Source organism: Lactuca serriola, chromosome 8 (genome assembly GCF_051521515.1).
Source record: "Lactuca serriola cultivar US96UC23 chromosome 8, Lser_US96UC23_V15, whole genome shotgun sequence".
NCBI classification, from domain to species: domain Eukaryota; kingdom Viridiplantae; phylum Streptophyta; class Magnoliopsida; order Asterales; family Asteraceae; genus Lactuca; species Lactuca serriola.
The window spans coordinates 70831808-70854184 of NC_136415.1; the positions used below are offsets into that span (position 1 = coordinate 70831808).

Genomic DNA, 22377 nt, shown 5'->3' on the forward strand with positions numbered 1-22377 from the left:
TCTCTCTCTCTCTCTCTCTCTCTCTCTCTCTCTCTCTCTCTCTCTCTCTCTCTCTCTCTCTCTCGTCTTTGTTTCTATGGATCACTAACTTTCTCTTTCTTCACAATTAATATGGAAATAAAGTATAATTAAGATTGTTCTGAAGTGTAATTCGTTCTTCAACTAGATCAAAATCAATTGTCGGTCCATTGAAGAAGGTTTGGGAAAAAGAAAAAAATACGATACCCACTTCTTCTTCTTGATCGTATCATAGGTGGAAATCAAAATCAAACCTACAACAAATCAAAATCAAACCTCACCATCCCACTGGTCAATACAACCACCAAAAATTTGTTGGCTCCACCTCGAGGTTCTTACCCACCTGCTCCAAGCCTTTGAGGTGTTGATTTATAGTCTCAATCTGAACTGAAACAAAAGTTCATACGGAGGTCGTTGATCAGAGAGGAGAGATTCAGAAGGTGCTTGAAATTAAAGTGGATCGAATTTATAGATAAAACGAGCTCATATCTATTCTCGCTTTACCACCAGCGGCGACGCCTTGCGAGAGAAGATGAATACCACTGGTCGTCGGAGCTCTCAATACACCCAGATGCAGGTTTAAGGGCATAGATCTATGCCACACATTGTCCCCACGACCTTCGACGAGCACCTTTGATCGCGTGTTGTAACGAACACCCATTTCAGATGGAGAACGAGATGAGAGAGGGACATGAAGAAAGTGGAGAAGATTAGAGTTGGAGTTTTGGGTGTCGGAAATGTAAATGTACAGTGGTGGCTGAAGAGGGGTATACCGAAGATGAAATGAATCGATTAAGATGGAGTTACAGTTCCGAAAGTGGGGTTGTTGACGGATCCGTTGGTTTCGGTGGCGGCGAGAATGAATCCACAGGTGGTTCAATTTTGAGATATCAATTTTCTTTTGATAGATGGCGTTCAGGAGAGAGAGAGAGAGAGAGAGGGAGAGAGAGAGATAGAGAGAGAGAGAGGGTGGGGTGGGGGATACTTTTTTTTTAATTAAAACAACATTAGAATAGTTATAAAAAATACAAAAAAGAAAATAAAAGGGCATAATCGTCTTTTTAAGTTTTTTTGGACCAAAAACCCATAAAAACCTTAATTTTGGATCTTCCATGCAAGTTGGAAACTTTTTGGACCCCATCCAAAGGTTTTTGAAAACCACAAGGACCAAATTTGCAGTTTTGTCTATATATTCATTTAAACCTCCAAACTTTTTAATTTATTATAATTAGTTAATATATTAATGGAAACATGTTACCTATATAAAAACATTATTTTTCATGTTTTGTTATCTATACTTGTTATCTTTTTATACTTTTAAATTTTGTTAGGTAGAATACATAAAAATAAAGAAAAATATTGTAGTTGTCATATGTCTAAAAGAAACTATTCAATGATGAAATGCATTGTGACGATACGATCTTCTTCGGGTATATCAAAAATTCAAAAAATCAAGTCATTTGATTGATTTAAAGCAAATATTATAAAAAATTCAAAGTCAGTTAAATTATACGATCTCAAGTTTCTTTCTATGTTTTGTAATTTTTGAAATTTATTTCAGATGATATTTTTATGCTTCATATATTACAAAATGAAACTATAAATACATTCTTGTTTTAGATTATAAGTGTGAAAGATCTTGAAGCAACAAACAATCAACGTTGATGTAAATTTTATGATGTTGGATCATTCTTTAAGTATAAAAAGTATTGTTTCTCAATAAATTAAGTGATTAGTCAATTGCACTCTACTGTTATGATTGTAGCGGAAATGGTTAGAGATGTTTGGGGTGTTTATTGACACATTTAATCTAAACATTTACCATGTTATAATATAACATGAATAAGCTATGAAATATTAAAATACTGACATGAATATTACATGTTATTTTAGATATTTAATTAGTTTTTTTTGGAAAAAAAATCTTTTTAGGATCGTATATATAAAATACTACTTTATATTTTGTTTCTTTATAAAAAATCGTTGTGATTTGAAAATATTCTAAAAAATCATTAATGACAAGTAAAAATTTGGTTTTAACTCAAATTTGAGTTTTGTCATATTAGCAGTAATGACCAATGATGTGCTATAAAAAATCAATATTGGCGTTTTTTGGAAAAAAAAACCACATTCAAGTGAGATGCAAAAAAATAGGCAATGAGTTGTGAAATATATAATCTAAACCAATGTTTTTAGTTGTAAATATATCATTTAATTATTAATACATTTGAAATAGTAGCAAATCAAAACTTTTACGCTTAAAACATAATGCTTTTATATCATAACTCATAGTTTTATATATTTTATTTTATATAGATAACTAGTGAAAAACCCTGCTTTGCGGGGTTGGATACGCCAAAAAAAATGGATAAAACGAGAAGATTTTATTGAGGTACATTCAACTGTAAAATCATGAACATTACCCTATCTTTACCCAAAAAGTTCAGCCTCTATGAAGAGTATTAGTCATTTACATCCATTCGTACAGAAACTTATTTAGCCAAAATCAAAGTTTCAAACAAAAGGCAATGTACCTTGTGGGTCATTGGATTCTCCGTTTTCTTTACCATCTTCAGAGTCCTCCTAGAAAAAAAAATCAAAATGCTATTTAAGGACGTTGTAAGTTATCTGTCCCTAATTAATATTACTGATATCAAAATGTAAGCAATATGTTAATATGGGTAACAATCTATAAGTAAAATGGCATTATGTGTGAAAATGAGAGCTAACCCCTTCAAAAGAATTGGTGATGAAATTTGGTTGCGCAAAAGTAGGCATAATTGTTCTTTTACCGCCACCATCACCCACCACCACCTACCCCCGCTGTCACCACCGCCACCCTCATCCACCTACCGTCACCGTCACCGCCACCATTACCACACACCGATTAGAACCTAAATGATTTTATCTATGTTTTTGTTATGAACCAAGAAAAGTCAAGTCTTTACTCCTTCTATACAGATATTCATACCTAACTGGTAGTGTCATGCATATAGAACCCTGTAAAATTAATGAATAAAAAGTATATTTCTTTTAATTTAATGGAAAGATTAAAATAGAAAGAACACAACTTGCAATTCTTCTAATTACTTAAAAAAAAAGTCTACCCATAGTTTACTCACTTTAGTGTTTACCTAAATGTTGAAACATTACTCATAACTATGTCTATATAAAAGAAAAGAAAGGGGAAATTTCATCTATATTCTTACAAACTTTCATAACTATGTCTATATCTTTGTAAAATTTCAAATTACATTTATATCCTTATAAAAGCTATAAACTCACATATATACCAAAAAACTTAATTTAATCATGTTTAATATATTGAAAAAATAAAAAAACTATCCTTAAAATGGTTTTTAACTATTAAGAAAACAATTACTTGTACAATTACAATATTATCATTCTCCTATATTTCTATTATTGACCTATTTACTTTATGAATCATTATAAAAATATCGACACTCACATTAAAAGTAGTTTTCTATGATGTTATCTCTAACCGAAAAGAACCAAATGAATAACAAAATTGTTTAAAATAGAATAATCGTAGGTCTCTTAAATCGATAGTAGGAAATAAAATATATTGTTTAGCAATCGATTAAGAATATACATTCACCAGGTTTTGCTAATCAAGTATAAAAATATGAAGCTAATAATAATTAAATCGTGAATAAAGAGATTGATTATGGAAAGGATTGCAATTGGACATTATAGTAATTTAATTATAATTTAGTTTAAAGATAATGTTTTTCTTTTTTAAATACATTAATTATTGTTAAATTAAGTATTTTAGTATATATGTGAATTTATAGGTTTTATTAGGATATATTTAAAGTGTTACAAATATATAGACGAAATTATGAAAGTTTATAAGGATGTATACAAAATTCTCTCTAAAGGAAAATAGAACGGTATAAAAGGCATTTTATAGGGTCGGGACCATGCCAGAAAATGAAACCATAAAGACTATTTCACTATTTGTATTAAAATAATATAAGGTTGGATAACTTTAATATATTGTATAATAATAATAATAATAATAATAAATACTGAAATTGTGAGATTTAATAAATACCATGAAATGTTTATATAATTTTATCGTACTTTGAAATGTTTATATAATTTTATCATACTTTCTATTATTACCGATTTACCCCTCCCCCATCTCACCGGTGATTCGGCATCTTCTTTCCTACATCGACACTCCTTTGGTTCTTCGCGTCCTGCCTAACGCCCCGGCCACAGACGAACCGGTCTTCTTCGGTACCCTCCTTCATAACTTTGCCGGAATATTTCTGGGAAATGTTTGGTTCTGATGAAACGCTGGAAAAACTGAGTGTTGTTTTGGCAGAAGGGGAAAATCGGGGTTGGATGTGAAAATAGTACTGTGGGTTTACTGGATCGAGGTTTCAAATCCGGCTACGGATTCCAAGCTCACACTTCACATGTTCTATTCCTTCAACAGATAAGGTTTTTTCATCATTCTGTGTCTACAATTCCCGATTACCTATTTTACGACGATTATTTTGATGTTTTGTGTAGAACCGTTTTAGGTTTTACCGAACAGAATGACATATTTGTGCCGATCGGTTTTAGGTTTTACAAACGCACTTCTTGAAGGCACACATTTTTGCAGGAAGACATGAAAATTTGTGGAAGTTCTAGTAGTTGTAATAGAAAGATACTTTTATACCGATCGATCACAATTTCATCAATTTCCCCGTGCAAAACAAAGTAAGTTTTGATTAAATTGTTATTTGGATTTTTTTGAGGAAGTTCTAGTAGTTGTAATAGAAAGATGCTTTTAAGCTACACAAGTGGTTTTAGCGAATGGTTCTATATGTTTCATACTGAGTTTTTTGTGCAAATGTATCTGTTATTACCTAATCTGAAATATTGAAAATTGCCTTCATTGAGAGAATTTTAGTGAAACAATACTTTGTTATTGTTTCTGATCATCGACTGCATGTGTGAAATAAGGATGTGTAGCGTAGTAATATTAAATTATCGAAGCATTGTGAAATGCTTTAAGCGCATGGCTTTGTGTATTACTTAATATATAATTTAAAAGATCACTAGGAGTTTCACTAAGATTAAACATTTTTTTTTCAGGTTTCTAGTTGAAGGGGAATTCCTTTGGCTTCCAGAGATCCAATGAACTTTTATTTTTCAGAAGCAGAAAACCAAGGGGGCTTCTTTTCTTGAATTCCAATGCCATGTCACTAACAGCTTGTTTGATATGGCAATGGATTTGGGTTCCTGGAAGAATGAGGTTTGAAATCACAAGTCTAAACATTGGTCCTTAAATTACTTTTTAAGATAGATGTGGTAAAGCTAAACTCTTTAGGTAGTTTTTTGAAGCATGGAGAAGACAACTACAAATTTTAGGAACTTTGGCTTATGACACTCTAATTAAGTATTCTTTTGGTATGTCCGAGGCTTATTGGTTGTTAATCAAACGCCTTGCATAGTTAGAAACCAAACAAATATCCACTAAATGTGTAACAGAATCCTGATTTTATAATATATAGTGAACACACAAACATACTACAACCATAATTTCTATCAAAATTCATCTCCTTTAAGTTGGAGAATGGATTTGGAGTAACATGTAGCTTAAAATTAGACTCTATTGGTGCTTATTTGGTCACAAGTTTGGTTAAATTTCATTTCAAGAATGATTGTTTTGCCTTTGTATTCAGGACACACAAACATAGTACAACCATAATTTCTCATCACCACCCCACTGCTACCACCACTACCACCTCCGTCGCCATCATCCAGACCACCATTCCGCTGGAATATCCATATATTCCAAAGATATTTAAAGCGTACAAGAAAAGATGCACTAGGTACATGTGTTTACTCTTGTATAATTTGTGAACAGAGTAATGTGTCATGAAAGGATTGTAGGCCCTATAAGCTTCCACAAACCTCTGGCTGGGCCAACAGTCAGAACCTCTGTGTGCCAACGCTTTCTAAGTTTGCTGCTGATAACAATTGTGTCAGTAACTCCAATCACCGTCAATTTCTTGTGTTTCATATCCATAGCTATCGATCGGATCCCTGTAAATATTTCAAAACAAAGTTTAATTAGGGAAACTTATAGTACTCGGTCAAATGAAAATAGAATGAAAACAAAACCAACATAATATATAGTAAACCTGCAAGGCTGGAAACTGCCTTCATAGCCTCTCTTTTTTCTTTAGCATTCTGTACATCCACTTTGAAAACCGCTTCCTGCAATTGTATACAAAGTAAATAACAAGTTAAACTCAAGAATGTAAATAAATGAGGCTAAAAAGCGTAAGTTTGATTTTTTGTTTGCAGCATCACAGTTTTAGGCTCCCTTCTGCAGATATAAACAACATGTTCTTATCTGTAAGAGCTAAGTTCAGAGATGCAATTTGATTTTATTAATTTGTCCTAATTTTGACTTCAGTTTTTGGACCAGAGGTATGCCTACACATCAAACAAATATAATTTCTTATTTATGTAAATAATCCACTTTTCTATGTATTAAGAAAGTTTTTGTATAGAATCAATTAATCAAAAGGTAATTTAATCATTTTCATATAATTTATTGTTATACATTATTTATAAAACAAATAAATACTTGGAGAGAGAGAGAGAGAGAGAGAGAGAGAGAGAGAGAGGGAGGGTAATTTTGTCATTTATCAGATCTACGCTCCAAATCCTTTGACATACTGTTGGTTGGTAGGATTTGGAATTTGTGATTTGTTTGGCTAGTAGGATTTGGCCAACCAAACACATCATTGATTCCAAATGCCAGAGAAACAAACCCACAATCCCCAAGAATACCGTTTAGTTTTGAGAAAAATACTTGGTGTGGAAATGCTAGATGATGGTAAAAGAAGCTACTGACAGGATGGATATAAGCATCAAAACGCAAACAAATGCAGCAAAACAGTCCAAGAAACACAGAAACCACTAAAGTAGAAGGAGAAGCCGGGGAAAATGGGAAAATTCATAATGGTCAAATAAGAGAATACAGAGAAAACCACAAACTTAAAAACAAATCACTAATAAATACGTCATTGAGACTAAAGTGATGCATTTACCTAACCTTAATGGTACCTAAAGTCAAGGGGAAAGTGGGAAACAAGGGAAGGGGAGACAGGTGGAAATGTTGTTTTCATAAAAGTAAATGATACCATGCCGCTTTGAGAGGTGTCGTTGTCAGGTTGCCATAAGATCTTGACAGAATCATTCTGGATCCTAAATATGTCTCTATATTTACCTTCACCATCCCAAAATTCTGAGCAACTTGTTTGCACCTGATCGCCTTTTTGTTCCTTAGGAATGAGCTCAGCTCCAATATAAGTCTTACCATATAATGACTTCTCATACCTGATGTCTAAGGAAAATGAAATCTTATTGTATGATGAATTCAAGGATGTGGTGTGCCTCAATGAACTAAAGGAAACATAGCCTAGGAATGTCGCTGTTTCATCATATTTAGGAGCCAGTGCTTCATTATTAGACTCCTGCCAAAGCTCGGATTGGGAATCTTGATCTACCTCCTGCCTGATGATTATATTAACAGGCCGATGTGTGATGTTGGTAACAATGCATATTAAGAACCCACAAAAGTTGTTGTACCAATCATGTGGAAGATCCAGTGTAAATGTTGTCCTCCTAAACAGCCTACCTACAAACCTCTTTGGAGTGATTTGATGTGCAAGAGCGACACTGATAAAGTGATGTTCAATAGCATTTCCCTGTCATGGAAAATACATTCAATTAGGATTCTAATGTTCATGTTTACATAATAAATATAGAAATTCAGAAGGTATGTAGAGCCAAACCTGGAGCATGGAGTCTAGCAATATGTCACTAACAAGTGGACCTAGTTCATTATCACCTCGAAGTGAGACTTTCCACAACCATTTACAGTTTGAAATATCTCCAAGGCTTTTAAGTGATGTACACCAATCCGCTCTAAGAACGGCTATGCTTGATGGCAACTCTGACAATCCTACAAGGTTTTCACAGCCAGACACATTGAGCCATTTCAGCCGAGGAAGTCTCAACAGACTAAAATTTAATCGTGAAAAATAATTTCCTGCTAGATTGAGTTCTTCCAAGTTGGGTAAATCCCAAACAGCAGACCCCATCTCTTTATCCCCCAAATTGCAGAACCAGAGATCCAACTTTCTTAACCCTCTAGGAAATAGCCACAACACTGTGTGGAGCTTCATGTTGTTGTGAGGTGAAAAAGGCTCTTCTAAACAGCATTCTTCTACATCAATGAGGTCCTCTCCTGGTTTCTTAACTTCAGTGTCACCACACGTCCAACAAGTAACTGAAAAGTTTGTTGAAGATTTTTTAACTTCTTTCCCACTACTATCCGGATGAAGTTGTGGTAAATTGTCCATGTTCTGTTGTTGGATCTCTAAGAGCTTGACAAGTTTGTGCCAATATGATAACGAAAGGGTCTCGAGTTCCTTTAGTTGGGTAATGGGTGGAAATATCTTAAGACTGGGAAAAAATTCTATAGACAAGAAAACAAGTCCTTTCAAGCGTCCAATCGAAGGATGAATCTCTTTTAAACACCGGCATCCATGAAGAACAAATCTTTCAAGATTTGGAAGTCTATCGAAGTCTGGCGTCGTGATTAGTTTTTCCAAATCATAGAGTTCCATGATTTTCAAATTCGGAAGTAACTGTTGTATACATGTGCAAACAAGTCAATAATATTTCAATTTTTTTTTTTAACAGCTCTTAATCTATTCCTCCATAAAAATATATCAAGTTAATAAGAGTTTTAAGTGGTTTCACCCAAAAATCGAACCTGAGTACTGGAGTAAGAAAATCCAGATAAGCAGAATAACAAAAGAATTGGACAGGTTGTTTGGTTAATCTGAATTATGAACACCAGTAACTTGAAGAAAGGAGATTCCAACCTTAAATGATGTGGATCCTTTATAACAAGACTTATGTTTATAATTATGCAGATCACATGAATTATACTTGTAGCTACTAATAATTTACTCTCTGAACTACTCAGGTCTATGATTATTAATCCACTTTTATTTTCATTAGATAATCAGAAAAACAAGTAGAATTCACCTTATAACCCTTCCAAAGTTGTTTCTGGGAGTAGCAATCCAATATTAGACAACAAAGCTCCCTTGGTGGAAAGTTAGTAGGAAAAGGACTTGCATAATAACCTCTCCAATCAACCCACCGCAGATTTTTCATGTTTGCAACAACCGGAGGAAGGAGTTCTACTGGACCATACGAATAGCATTCAAATCTTATTGCTTGAATCATGTCAAGTTCCTGTAATAGAGGAACAAAATGGTGACATGGTGTAGTTAAAAATGTTTCTTTATACATAATATATCATGCAAATCTAGCTTAACCATTACCTCCGTCGCATTCGTAGCAAATACTTTCAGAACATCTTCCTTCTTCCAAACTCTAGTATGTTTTTCGGGATTGTTAGGGTGTTCCCCTCTGACAATGTAGTGTCCCATTTCTTGCACCAGATCATGCATATCAAACCTTCCATCCGAAATGGTTATGAGAGCCTTTTCTGTCAACACCCTTATGCCTATACCAGGGTAAAAACCACAAGCATCAAACATCGCCATTATCCTTTCATCTTTATACCGCCTTCTGAAGAAACACGCAATATCAAGGAACAATTCTTTTTCAACTGGTTTAAGTCCATCATAGCTGATTTTTAGCTTTTCCACAATATCAGTCTCCGGGATCTTTTTCAGTCTGGCTAATACACTCCTCCACGTATTAATGTCTTTGTCACACAGAAAACAACCAAGAACTGTAAGTGCTAAAGGGAGCCCACCAGAATAAGAAACCACCTCTTTTGAAAGTAGCTCATAATCTTCCTTAGATCTGTATTCCTGGGGTGCAAGCTTGCAGAAGAGATTCATAGCCTCATCATCGCTTAACAAGGTAATATTGTGTATCACATCTACTTTGTGTGCAGTTAATACATGCTCATCTCTAGTTGTGATGATTATTCGGCTTCCTTCACCAAACCAATTATGTGATCCAGCTAATGCTTTTAGTTGGTCATGGTGATCGACATCATCAAGAACAATCAAGACATTTATACGGCGAAGCCTATCATCTGGCAACCATTCTTCTCCATCTTTATTTACCTCCATTTCGTTTTTTTTCAAAACATCCGAGAGAATTTTTTTCTGCAATTTTTCCAAACCATATCTGCTTGATTCCTCCCGAATATTTTCAACAAAGCAGAAACCATCAAACTTGCTAGATATTTCACTATAAATAGATAATGCAAGAGTAGTCTTACCACCACCCCCAACCCCCCATATACCAATCATGCGCACACCGCCCGAGCCAATTTCTAACTTTGACTTCAAATCTTTCAGGCGAGCCTCAATTCCAATATAGTTTTTATTTGCACTTGAAGTTAGTGGACGCAACCTATGTGAAATTGTGTCAACAATTTCTTTAATGCCCTTTGATTCATGCCTACACATCGGACACACAAGGGTAATTAACATATGCTCACACTGAAAAACGAGGTAGATTGTTTCATGTTCCATGAAATAAAGAAAATGAGTCATAATTACCTAAAGTCAATATCACAAGTAGTTTGTAACGATTTTCTTGGGAACATCAAACATTTTAGCTTGAAATGAGGTGCTAAGTGTGGAATTAGAATTATACCTCGTTGAAATCAATCAATGCTTATTTTCATATTATTCTTTTAATTTATTAAGATCATGAAATACTTTTTCTTGTATTTGTAGTATCGAAAAACAGCCTAAAGTTTCAGGTATTTGGGAGCCCACAAGCTTAAGAAAGGACACTAATGAAAGCATTTCATAACCTTTTACCAGTTTGGAAAAGCTAAATAGATCAGCATGTGACAATGTCTACTTTATGGGTTCTTAGCACAATGGTGTAGTGATTTTTAATATTATTTGACTCCCCTCAACACAGGCAGATCAAGTAAACTATTTAACGCCTGTGTTTATCAAGGTCATCAACATCATCAAGAGTAATTAAATCAGTTGTATATAAAGCTTCTAAGAGACAAGTATAAATGTCTTTTAGAGCACACATATCTTAAGCACCAAAAGTGCAAAAACAAAGAAGAGAATTACCCATTGGCCATGAGCTTGATTTCCCATCCAGAAATGCTGCTTGCATCCACAAGTGCTTTTCTCCATGATTCAACCTTTTTGTTGTTCTCCAACTCGTGTTTGGAAAATGCTTCTCCATATATTTGTTTTTGTTTTCGCACTATAGAGGGCTCCACATCATAAAATATGGGCATAACAATTTGCCCTTTCCTATCCTTGCATTTCATAATATATGCAAGTTCATCTAAGCACCATGAAGAATTAACATAGTTTTTAGAGAATATGATGACCGAAATTTGTGATTCTTCAATAGCCTTCTCAAGGGATGGGCCGATTGATTCACCCCGAGGAAGTGTTTCATCATCTTTGTAAGTGTGGATCCCTTGTTGTTCAAGAGCTGTATATAGATGATCCACAAAGGTCTTACGAGTGTCTTCTCCTCTAAAACTAAGAAAAACATGGTACTTCCATGGTTGAGAAGAAAAGGCCAAAGTGGAACGGGAAGAGGATGAAGATGCCATGGACGTGTTGACTTGTTGAGATAGAATATATGTGATTTTTGTGCACCTTAATGAGCTAAAATATATAGGGAGATGCAAGTCTCCGATAAAACCTGTTTCATGTAGAAAGACCTTGTCAGAACTCATAATCGAACTTAGTATAATGTAAAATTCATAACTAGCCCTTGCATTTTTTTTATTTTTTATTTTCATAAAAACTGCTTTGAAGGTATAATACAAGTTTTATTTTAAAAGATAAGCATGAATTGGTTTAGATGATCTAAGTTAGTTTTCAATTTTTATACAAACTAATGTTCTACTCTTAAATTTCTCTTAAACAAAGTAGAGGAAATTTCTCCCTTTTTTAAACTTTCTACTTTGCAAGCTTATACTTAAATTTTTTTCTTTAAACTAATGTTTTACTCTTAATTCAAAAGATAGGGACGAACTGCTTCGACCGCTCAACAGTCGACTCTTCTCTCTCAATTCTCTATACCAGTTAACCACAAATTGAAAATAATGAAAAAGTAATTATAATTTACTCAAGCTTTGGAGTTTTAAGTTCAACATTTAGCCACCACACTTCAATATTGTACATTCTCACCCCAAAACTATATTTCATCACTTATGCTATTTGTCAACTAACTTATCCCAAGTTTCAGCATTTACTCCAAATACATAGATACCACTATTTGTCTTACCCTTCCATACATTAAAATACAAATTCATCAAATATCAACGTAGGCTCCGTTTACTTACAGAAAATGGGGTGTTTATCAAAAAAAAAAAAAAAAAACTCTATGTAATATGAGAAATTTGAAGATTTGTTTAGTTAACATTTTATTTTTCAAAAAAATTCCAAGAAAATGAAACTTTTCCATTTTCCAAAATTATAAAGAACTTAGAAAACTTTGAAAAGCCAATAAATATTGTTTTCCACAATTTTCCAACTCCAAGTTTTTCTAAAACACACATATACTCATCCCCATCCATACCCCCACACAGCCACACCCACCCCACTCTCGCCCATCCCACCTCACCCACCCCCATCTTGTCCCATTCCACCCTACACCCCTCCTCTAACCCCATCACACACTACCCCATGTACCCACGTACCCCACCCATACCCACTCAACCCCGCCACACCCCACTCATACCCACCCTACTGCCTCACCCACCCCACACCCCCACGTCGCCCCTACCCAGAGACCCATACCCATACTCACCCAAACACCCCACCCTTCACCCACCCACACGACCACCTTGGGCTGGGGTGGAGTAGGGAGGATTGTGGGTGGGGATGGGTGTGGTGGGAGTTGGGTGGGTAAGGATGTGGTGGGGTGTGTGTTATTTGAAATAACAAAAACTAGAAAATGAAAAGTGATAGAAAATAGACATCCAAACATGTTTTATAATTTTCTAAAATAGAAAATAAAAGCTCAATCAGTTTTAGCTAAATGCGTTTTCTATATATTTTCTACTGAAAATGCAAAACGGAAAACAATTTTCGTAACTAAATGGAGCCTTACAATATTACAAAAAGGCATATAAGACTTGAAATATAAGACCCATTTTTTAGAAAAAAACAGGTTATATAATGAAGAAACCGGGTTCTATAAAGAAAATTCTAATGTGACACGGTTAAAAGTTAAGGACCGGTTTTCAGTTATAGACATGTTTTTAATGCTGAAAAGACGTGGTTCTATCTATCAATTCCAACCAAGAATATTATCATGTGAATAATAACCACTTTCCCAAACCATATCTTTAATGAAATTTATCACATAGCTTTATCGTTACCATCATTAATCTCAACTAATGATGCATAAAGTTTGAAGTTAGAACAAGACCCCATTCATCATATGTTCACAACAATCTAGTAAACGCCTCTGTCGGATGCTTTAGGTGATAATTATGCTTTAGGTCATTAGGTGGACCTATGTTTACACCAAACAAGTCATCCATACTCATTTTGAAACACTTAAACACCTTAACTGATAATCAGTTAACAACTAGTATCTTTGATCTGATTATAATGTTATGTACTTATCATGAATATCCCAAGTAGTTGATGCTTTAACGTGGCAATATATTAATTTAAATACTGCTAAGCATACTTGGACAGCTTAATACACACAGAAACGCACGCAGAGACCAGTCCCCTCTCAAAGCATCCATTAAACACCTCATCCCCTGTTCAATTTCTTTTTGTATCCACATCACAACACACATCATTAGAATCACTTCCTTTTACTTCCATTCGTTTATACCACACACAACAACATATTAACTTCAAAATCTGTTTAACTTACTCATCTAACTATACTAATTGAAAAACTTATAACTTTGATTCAATTAGGTCAAAATACGTTAAGTTTGACATTCCAGATCGACATTTTTCTTAGCTTATCGACAAAAAAAATTCACTCAATAGCTTGCATAAAACTGCAATTTCTTTATTGATAACATATATTTTAGTAATTTATCAGTTTGAGGAACTTACCTCAAATTTCCAGCAACACCGAACTTTAGCAAACTCCCTTTCTAAGCTCTTTGCTTTGCAATCAACTTACTTTTGAAAGATTATAATTCGATTTCTTCCTAAATTTCTTCTTTCAACTTGGATCGATTTGAGTTGTGAATGCTCTCTAGATCTGCTCCTTATCTCTATCTGTTTGTCAATAGTCAACCAGGGAGCCAAAATAGTGAGGAAGTAAAATATAAAGGGAGAATGAATTATATGTAATCATTTTTGTTGTTTGCTCGTATGCTTTTGTTGTTTGTTCGTATGCAGTTTTTCTTTTTTTCTTTTTTTTTTTGTGATCATTTAACTTTTATTTGTGTTTAAATAGACTAAATTGCAAAAATGGTCATGTTGTATGCATTTTTTTTTGGAGGTTTTGGTCCAAACCACAGGTTTTTTGGATTTGTAGGCCTTTTGGGCTAGTTTCATTGTAAAACTGGTCTCCGATAAACTTGAAAAGACGACTTTGCCCTTTTAATTGGTTTTTTCAATTTACTTAATTATTTTTTTCTTTTATTTAAATATAAATGTTAAATCAAATCAATAAGGGGCCCACATTTTCTCTCTCTCTCTCTCTCTCTCTCTCTCTCATAGGAAGGTGTTTCTTTCTTCCTAAACAGATGGTAGGATACGACTGATAAAAAAAGGGGCCACTTCATCTGCACCAATTCACAGTCCAAGCCTCTTGATCACCACCACCGTTACACTAATGCTCCGCCATAGAACCACCGGTAACTGTCGTGAATCACTACCGTTGGCCATCATTTGGCAACCATCAACTCTAACATCCTCTCCTGTTCAGATAATCAACTACCACCACCATTTCTGTTGCAAGGAAGCCCGGAAACCACCATCCAGCACCTTCACCGGCGAGAAAACCACCCACAACTACCGCCGCTGTTGATTCTGACCACCATCGAGTTCCCCCTCCTCACCCACTCGTGTCTCCATCTAATTAAAACATAAGCGAAGCAGCAAAAGTCCGTCGGAGCAGCCCCTGCCGCACGCCACCAGAAATCGTTGCCATTCGTTGCTGCTGCCTCTGACAGCCTCCAGCCACCGCCGTCCGCTGTTGTTGTCGTCGCTGGTAAGCCATCCATCCCCTTATTTCGTGTAGATTGGTTGTTTCCCCTTAATCCGTTTCATCAGTCGAATCGAGGGAGGAAGGTCTAGATTTTTTTTCTTGTGTGTTGAGGACGGGTTTGTAAATCACGAGTTAGAGAATGGTGGTGCATGTAAGGAAGAAACAGAGAGAATGATCGAGAATGGTGGTGTAGGTAAAGAAGAAGAAGAAGAAGGGGTGGGGAAGTGGGTTTTTTTTAGAGAGAGAGAGAGAGAGAAGAGAGAGAGAGGGCAGGTGGGTCCCATTCTTGATTTGATTTAATATTTATAATTAAATAAAAGAAAAAACAAACTAAAAGGGCAAAGTAGTCTTTTCATCGAGGATCAATTCTACAATGAAAGTAGCCCAAAAGGACCACGAAACCAAAAAAGTCATGGTTTGGACTAAAACCCCAAAAAAATGCGTACCACAGGACTATTTTTTAAATTTTGTCGTTTACATATTATCATAGTCATGGGTTATAGCAATGACAATGATAATTATGGGTGGCAATCCTCGACCCAACCTGTAACTCGTAACCCGACACTAACCCAACACGAAAATAAATGGGTTTGGGTTGCGATTTTTGACCCGCCTATCCGTTTATTTCATGGGTTGGGTTGGGTTACCTCTTTGGATTCGCGGGTCAATCCGCCAACCTGATTATATATATATATATATATATATATATATATATATATATATATATATATATATATATATATATATATATAATGTTTAAAAAATATTTTTAATTATTTATCAGTTTTGAATATTTGATTATCGTTTAATCGTTTTCCGAATTCCAAAACTGCAAAACATCTTCGATTCGACTTAGCATGCCCTAGCCCCTAATAAAAAAGAATTCAGTTTTCACTCTCCAAACTCACGACTCCGTGTCTCCCGTCTCCGTCGATTGAGGCATCGACTGCCATAGTGTCATACGCACACCATTCGTTTTCTCGTCCTCCGGCTGTCGCAAACTACTAGTTGTCGTCACTCATGTGGGTTATACGGGTTGGGTTCGACCTACTGACTCACGAACCGATATACTTATACGGGTTATGTATGTTGGGTTGGGTTGATGTTTTCAACCCGACAACCCATATATTATATGGGTTGGGTTGGGTCAATGTATTCTGACCCGCCAACCCGAACCCAACCCAATTGCCAGGCCTAATGATAATATATGAACTCATTTAACAAGTTAAATGTTCAAAGATGTACAAAAAAAGATAGTTGTTTAAATATGAACAAAATGAAAAGTTAATTACACTCATAAGTTATTTTCTCCATTTTTAATAGTGATTCTATTTTTCATATTTGTTTGTATTATTTTTTCAAACATTATTTTTAAAGTATCCATAATGTCCTAAATATTAATTAAATATTGATCAATTTTAAACTTGACTTTTTAATTAACAAATATGTTTTGGTTTTGTGAAATATTTTATGTAGCCTCTTATATATATATATATATATATATATATATATATATATATATATATATATATATATATATATATATATATATATTTTTTTTTTTTCTTTTTTTAAGCATATACAATATTTTTAAAGTAAATAGTATCTAACAAAAAAATTAAATAAATTAAATATGTAACAATAAGTATGGAGAGTCTTTTTGTAACATTCAAGTTTTGGTAAGTTTCTCTTTTAGCCTTTAATGCAATTTGTTAACATTTTGGTCCTTGGCTAGTACGTGGGGCATACTCTATGAGTAGGCTTAGCCTACTAGCCCATTGATGATCGCGAACGTCACCCACATATGTTGGGCGTATGTAGGAGTACGCAGGGCGTACACACGGTTTGGATAAACCCTAATTTTTAAGGTTTGGTCCCTATTTAAACCTCATTATAACACCTCTTGGACACTTATGATCAACCTTCATCTTCCTTTACCCTGAAAGCGAAACCCAAAGTGCCTCTTCTGAGTTTTGAGCTTGTAAGTGTGACTTTGGTGGTGGTTTAGTGAAAGAAGAAGAAGAAGAAGAACTCTTGGTGATTGATTAAAGGAGTAGTTTGAGCTTGTAGATCCAAGATTACTTTCTCATTTGCAAGCTTTTAGAGGTAAAAAGCTCACACCTTGATGGTCTTATGTTCTAGATCTAGTTTATGATGTTATTTATGCATTTTTGAGCCTTTTATGTTAAAGATTGTCACACCCCAAAACCAAGAACGGCAAAAACGTTCTGGGGCGGAGGACGTCATGTACAATATCACAACAATGAAAAGTAGTAAACAAGCAACAACATCATCCATTGCATTAATAATATAATTTTAATACAAGTGTTCTGTCAAATTATAATAGACACTAAAGTATAAACAAAATGAAAGATGAGTCTTGAACGAGCTCCATCTTCTCTAAACCTTGCATCGGTACCTGTCTACTGTTGACCTAAGGATACAAGTTATTTTGAAAGAGAGTATCAGCTTTAAAGCTGGTGAGATCATAAGTATTAATGTGTCTTAATTTGTATGTAAGTATTTGTTTGACATGTAATGAAAGACTTGAAAATGTTTTGAAAGAAAGTTCGTGTAAGTATGAAAATTTGTAAAACAACTATAAACGTTTGAAAAACCCTAGAAATCCCTATGATTCCTACTATATTAAAAGGGAGTCTTCTACCAAGACCTAACTGTTCTAAATGTAATTTTCTACCAAGACTTAATTGTTCTAAATGTAGTCTTCTACCAAGACTTAACTGTTTTATATGTTCGTTTCTTTGTAAAAGTGTGTAATTTTCCCAAGTGTAACTATCATTAACCAAATATAGTTTGTACATTAATGTTTAAGTGAAATGATCACTAAATATATGTAAAGGGTAAATTAATGTAGTACTGTAGTGTTGTATTATAGGAACTACCGTTGTACTAACTTTCTTAAACTGGATTTATATTAAGGTATTATCTGATTAATTGTACCATACTATCGACTAAGTAACACCACAATGTAGGTCGTAAAAAGGTATGACGTTTGGCACCCGCAGACCTGCAGGTCTGGCTGTAGCTAGAAGCAAGGTGTAGGATAGTCAATCCAATATAGATCTATACGCAAACTCACACTCTCCCTCCAAGAGACTCTAGCTACAACTCGGGCCATGACATTGAAGGCATGCTCCGATACAGTGGATCACAATTATGTTAACGTATTCATGTATATGTAATGTATTGTTAATCGTTCTAGTATCGTTGTATATATTCTCTTTCTAGTATAGTTGTAAATGTTCTCTTGTAGATGTATCTATGTAAATGTAAACATGTAAATGTATCTATGTAATAGTATAGTAATGTACTGTGTGTACTAGCTGTGACGTGTGTTCTCTCTCTATCTAGCAAGTATTGACTCATCAATGAACTGACTCATTGTATGATATTGTTTTCTCGTAATAGTTCTAGTATCTTCCTAGACTACCCATATGGTAGCTTACTAGTAATTTAACTGGTACGTATGAACATGGATGTATACCCTTGCTACCCAAGGGCATTGGATGAACTGGAAGGACCTTTATGACTATATATGTACATATGATATATAACTAATATTTAAACAACCTTCGGATGGATACTCGATGTCCCACCAGACCACATCTCAAGCGCGAAAAGGAAGTAGGGTGGATAGCCTTCCTAAGTCGTTTAAACATTTCTTATATATATATATATATATATATATATATATATATATATATATATATATATATAGGCATGCAATTGATAAAATAAAAGCATAAAATAAGTTTTATTATCTAAGAAAAATCGACTTGATGTCAATCGATAACACAGTTTGAAAGCATGGGTCTGATAAAACAGTTTAAGTATAAAGAAACATTTGTTTGAAACACATTTGTAAATGAGTTTGAAATGAAACATACAGAGTAAAATGTACAGTTTAATAAGGAGTTTTAAACATATAAAGTGTTTATGAAAAACATTTGAAGGAAACTGTTTGGTAAAATGGCTAATGAGTAGTAAATCATTTGAATGTTGCTTATTAATCACATATGATTGATATAATAACTAGCATAATTCTACTTGTATCCCCCCCATAAAGCATTTAAAAACATTTAAAACATTGATTAAGGGGTATGAACTCACCTGTTGCGAGTGGATCGGAAGGAAGTGTCGGATAAGTGCTTGGTGTCAAGTGAAGACTTAGACACGCACAAAGATCCTAATTACATATGAGGACATATGTATATAAACAATTAGTCTTTAAACAACTAATAAACAAGTCAAGACACTCTAGGACATGACAAACACTTTGTATAAGTGTTATAAGTGCTAAGGAGTGCATCTAAGTGTTGTAGGGAAAGGCTAGTGTGTTTGGGGTTCAAGGAACACTCCTATAATGAGTTTACTCCGCAAAGACGAACACCCCATGAGTTTACGGTCGTAAACTCTTGAGTTTACGGTCGTAAACTCCTAACCTTTTGACCTTTTGTTGTTTTAAAGACCTCTAAGATATTCCAAACATTCCTACTTCATGTTTAAGCCTTAGGAAGTGTTGTGTGGCATCAAAACACTCCTAAATGGAGTTTACGGTCTAAGGACCATTTCTCCATGAGTTTACTACCTTAAACTCCTGAGTTTACTACCTTAAACTCATGAGTTTACTACCTTAAACCCATAAGTTTGGTATTTGGGGGTTTTCAAGTCCTTAGCTCAGTCATGGCCCTAGTCTAGGTTAGATTTAGACATAAGGAACAACCATGGGACTTTTATGGGACATTTAAACACTTTTTGGGGTGTTTACGGTTTTGGGAGATCCCCAAACTGTAAACACATATAAATGGTTGTTTTCTTGTTCTTTTAGGTGATATACACATCAAGGATGGATCTAGACAAGTCCCTAAGGAATTGTGAAGCATCTAGACACCCTAAAGCACCCTAAGGCACTAAATTTGGTGTTTACAGTTTTGGGAGCCTCCCAAAACCGTGAACACCTTGTTCTTGGTGTTCTTGGGACTTTTCTTTGATATAAACATGTATAGCAAGCTTTAAATGACTCTAGGATAGAAGTACTTACATTGTGGAAGCTTGAAATGAACTTTAAGTCCAAGAACACTAGTGTGTGTTCTTGGTGTTTTGGAAAAACTAGTCAAAACACATAAATGGATGGATTAAAGGGTGTACAATCACTAGATTAAGTGATATACTAACTTGAAAGGGCTAGAAACACTTACTAGATTGAAGATATTTGAACAAAACTTGGATGATACTTAAGAGGATTTTTGGAGTTTACTCTTTTGGTAAATGGGGAGTAAACACAAAATGACTAGTTTTTGGGGAGTAAACTCATGCTTAAGGCATGAGTTTACGTTTTTGGATGATTTTTCGACCCAAACATAAAAGTTTGGCCGCGAACTTCTAAGACACGAGGTGTTTGCGGTTTTTCTAAAAATCAAAACCCGAGACGACACTTTCTTTCACCTGTTCTTTTAAAGAATAATATTAAAATAATCAAACGAACTTTAAATTTGCTAAAAATAAGTAATAATGTAATTGACCTATAAATCGAAGTGATTGACTGTTAGGGTTTGACCGAATGAAAATTTCGATTTGTCACAAAGATGAGCTTTTGATCTACTCCTGAAGCGATGGATGGCTAGATCTTAGCTACAATGAGGCCCATAGTTCATAAAAATGCAAACTTTATGGATGTTATTGGTTCATGCAAGCATTAAGGCCTTTATTAAGCTCTTTTTGAGCCTTAAGTCCCATTCAAGCCATGCATGGGTGTAAAGTTGCCAACTTTACGTGATAAGTCACCCTTTAGGACCAGATCTGATAGTTTGGCTTTAGGTTCAGCCGATTAAGTGCTTAATGGAGTGGCTTGTCAATCTGGGGAGTATGTTAGGCATACTGGCCTAAATGGAGTACACTAAGCATACAAGCTGAGTACACCCCGCGTACTCAACAAATGGGCTTTTGGGCTTGACGTTCTCAGTAGTGGGCCATGATTTGGACTTTGAAGATTGGGTCTGGTTAGGCCATTAGACTTCTGATTTTAGGCTTTTAGGCTCCTTTTGGATTTAGGCCTATGATGGGTTTTGGGCCCAATTTGGAAGATTATGTCATATTGGGCTTTGGGTTGCTATTTAGGATTTGGGCCTTTTGAGTAGTTAAGTTGGGCCTTGGCTTTGGGCCAAGTCAGAAAAAGGGTAAAATGGTCTTACCCTGGTTATGGGCTAAGTAGCTTAGATTCTTGGTTATGGGTCGATATCCAATTAACAATTGCATATTATTTTGATGATGATAGCGTGGGGATCTTCTGTACCAGCAGACCGAGATTTCATTTGAGTGTTTCAGCAACTAGAGGTGAGTCTCCTCATTGTTTTTAGTAGGTCAAAGGCACTAACGTCGGCTCATGGATTGTATGTTTAGTATACTAGTTGTCTGTGTGACTCTTAGATGTGATATGTGTTTATATGTTACCGGGCATGACCCGATGACCATTATGTATGTTATTTATCTTTGTGATTATTGCAAGTGTTGTGTTATTATGCTTATATGCTTATATGTATACCGGACGGGGCCAATGCTGGGCGGGGCCCGATGACTGACAGATCTGTATACCAAGCGGGGCCGTAACTCAATAGTCATAGTAACTGTGTCAAAACAAAACTGTATCAATCATATCAAAAGATCTGAATAAAACTCTCAGGATAAAACTAAAGTTGTGGTGTGTGCGATGCCATCAACCCGAGCTCTTCCCTTTGCTAGCGGAAGTACCTGAAACCAAAACTGAAACTGTAAGCACGAAGCTTAGTGAGCTCCCCCAAACTACCACATACCATACAATAACATATAAACAACTATTGGGTCTCGCCCACTGCATTGGACCGAAGTCCGAAACTGACTGGGACCCCGTCCCCTGCATTGGACTAAAGTCTGGAGCTAACTACATCGGAACGAAGTCCGGAACTAACTGGGACCCCGTCCCCTGCATTGGACCGAAGTCCGGAGCTAACTGCATCGGACCGAAGTCCGGAACTGACTGGGACTCCGTCCCCTGCATCAGACCGAAGTCCAGAACTGACTGCATCGGACCGAAATCCGGAACTAGCTGAACATAGCATAACATACATATATCAACTAGCA

General features: G+C 35.2%; 1 protein-coding gene and 1 long non-coding RNA gene across 2 annotated transcripts; one reads left to right on the plus strand and one right to left on the minus strand.

Moving 5' to 3' along the window:
- Window positions 1-4159: 4159 nt before the first annotated feature.
- On the plus strand, window positions 4160-5580 carry LOC145068507 (uncharacterized). Its single transcript, XR_013688988.1, has 3 exons — window positions 4160-4491; window positions 4618-4755; window positions 5134-5580. It is a non-coding gene; the product is annotated as an uncharacterized LOC145068507 (long non-coding RNA).
- Window positions 5516-14352, minus strand: LOC145068506 (TMV resistance protein N-like). Its single transcript, XM_079015475.1, has 8 exons — window positions 14136-14352; window positions 11154-11745; window positions 9417-10515; window positions 9115-9327; window positions 7851-8708; window positions 7197-7763; window positions 6186-6261; window positions 5516-6087 (listed from the first exon to the last, which is right to left on the minus strand). Exons 2-8 carry the CDS (start codon window positions 11651-11653, stop codon window positions 5918-5920), a joined length of 3483 nt encoding a protein of 1160 aa, XP_078871601.1. The 5' UTR covers window positions 11654-11745; window positions 14136-14352; the 3' UTR covers window positions 5516-5917.
- Between the last annotated feature and the right edge of the window lie 8025 nt (window positions 14353-22377).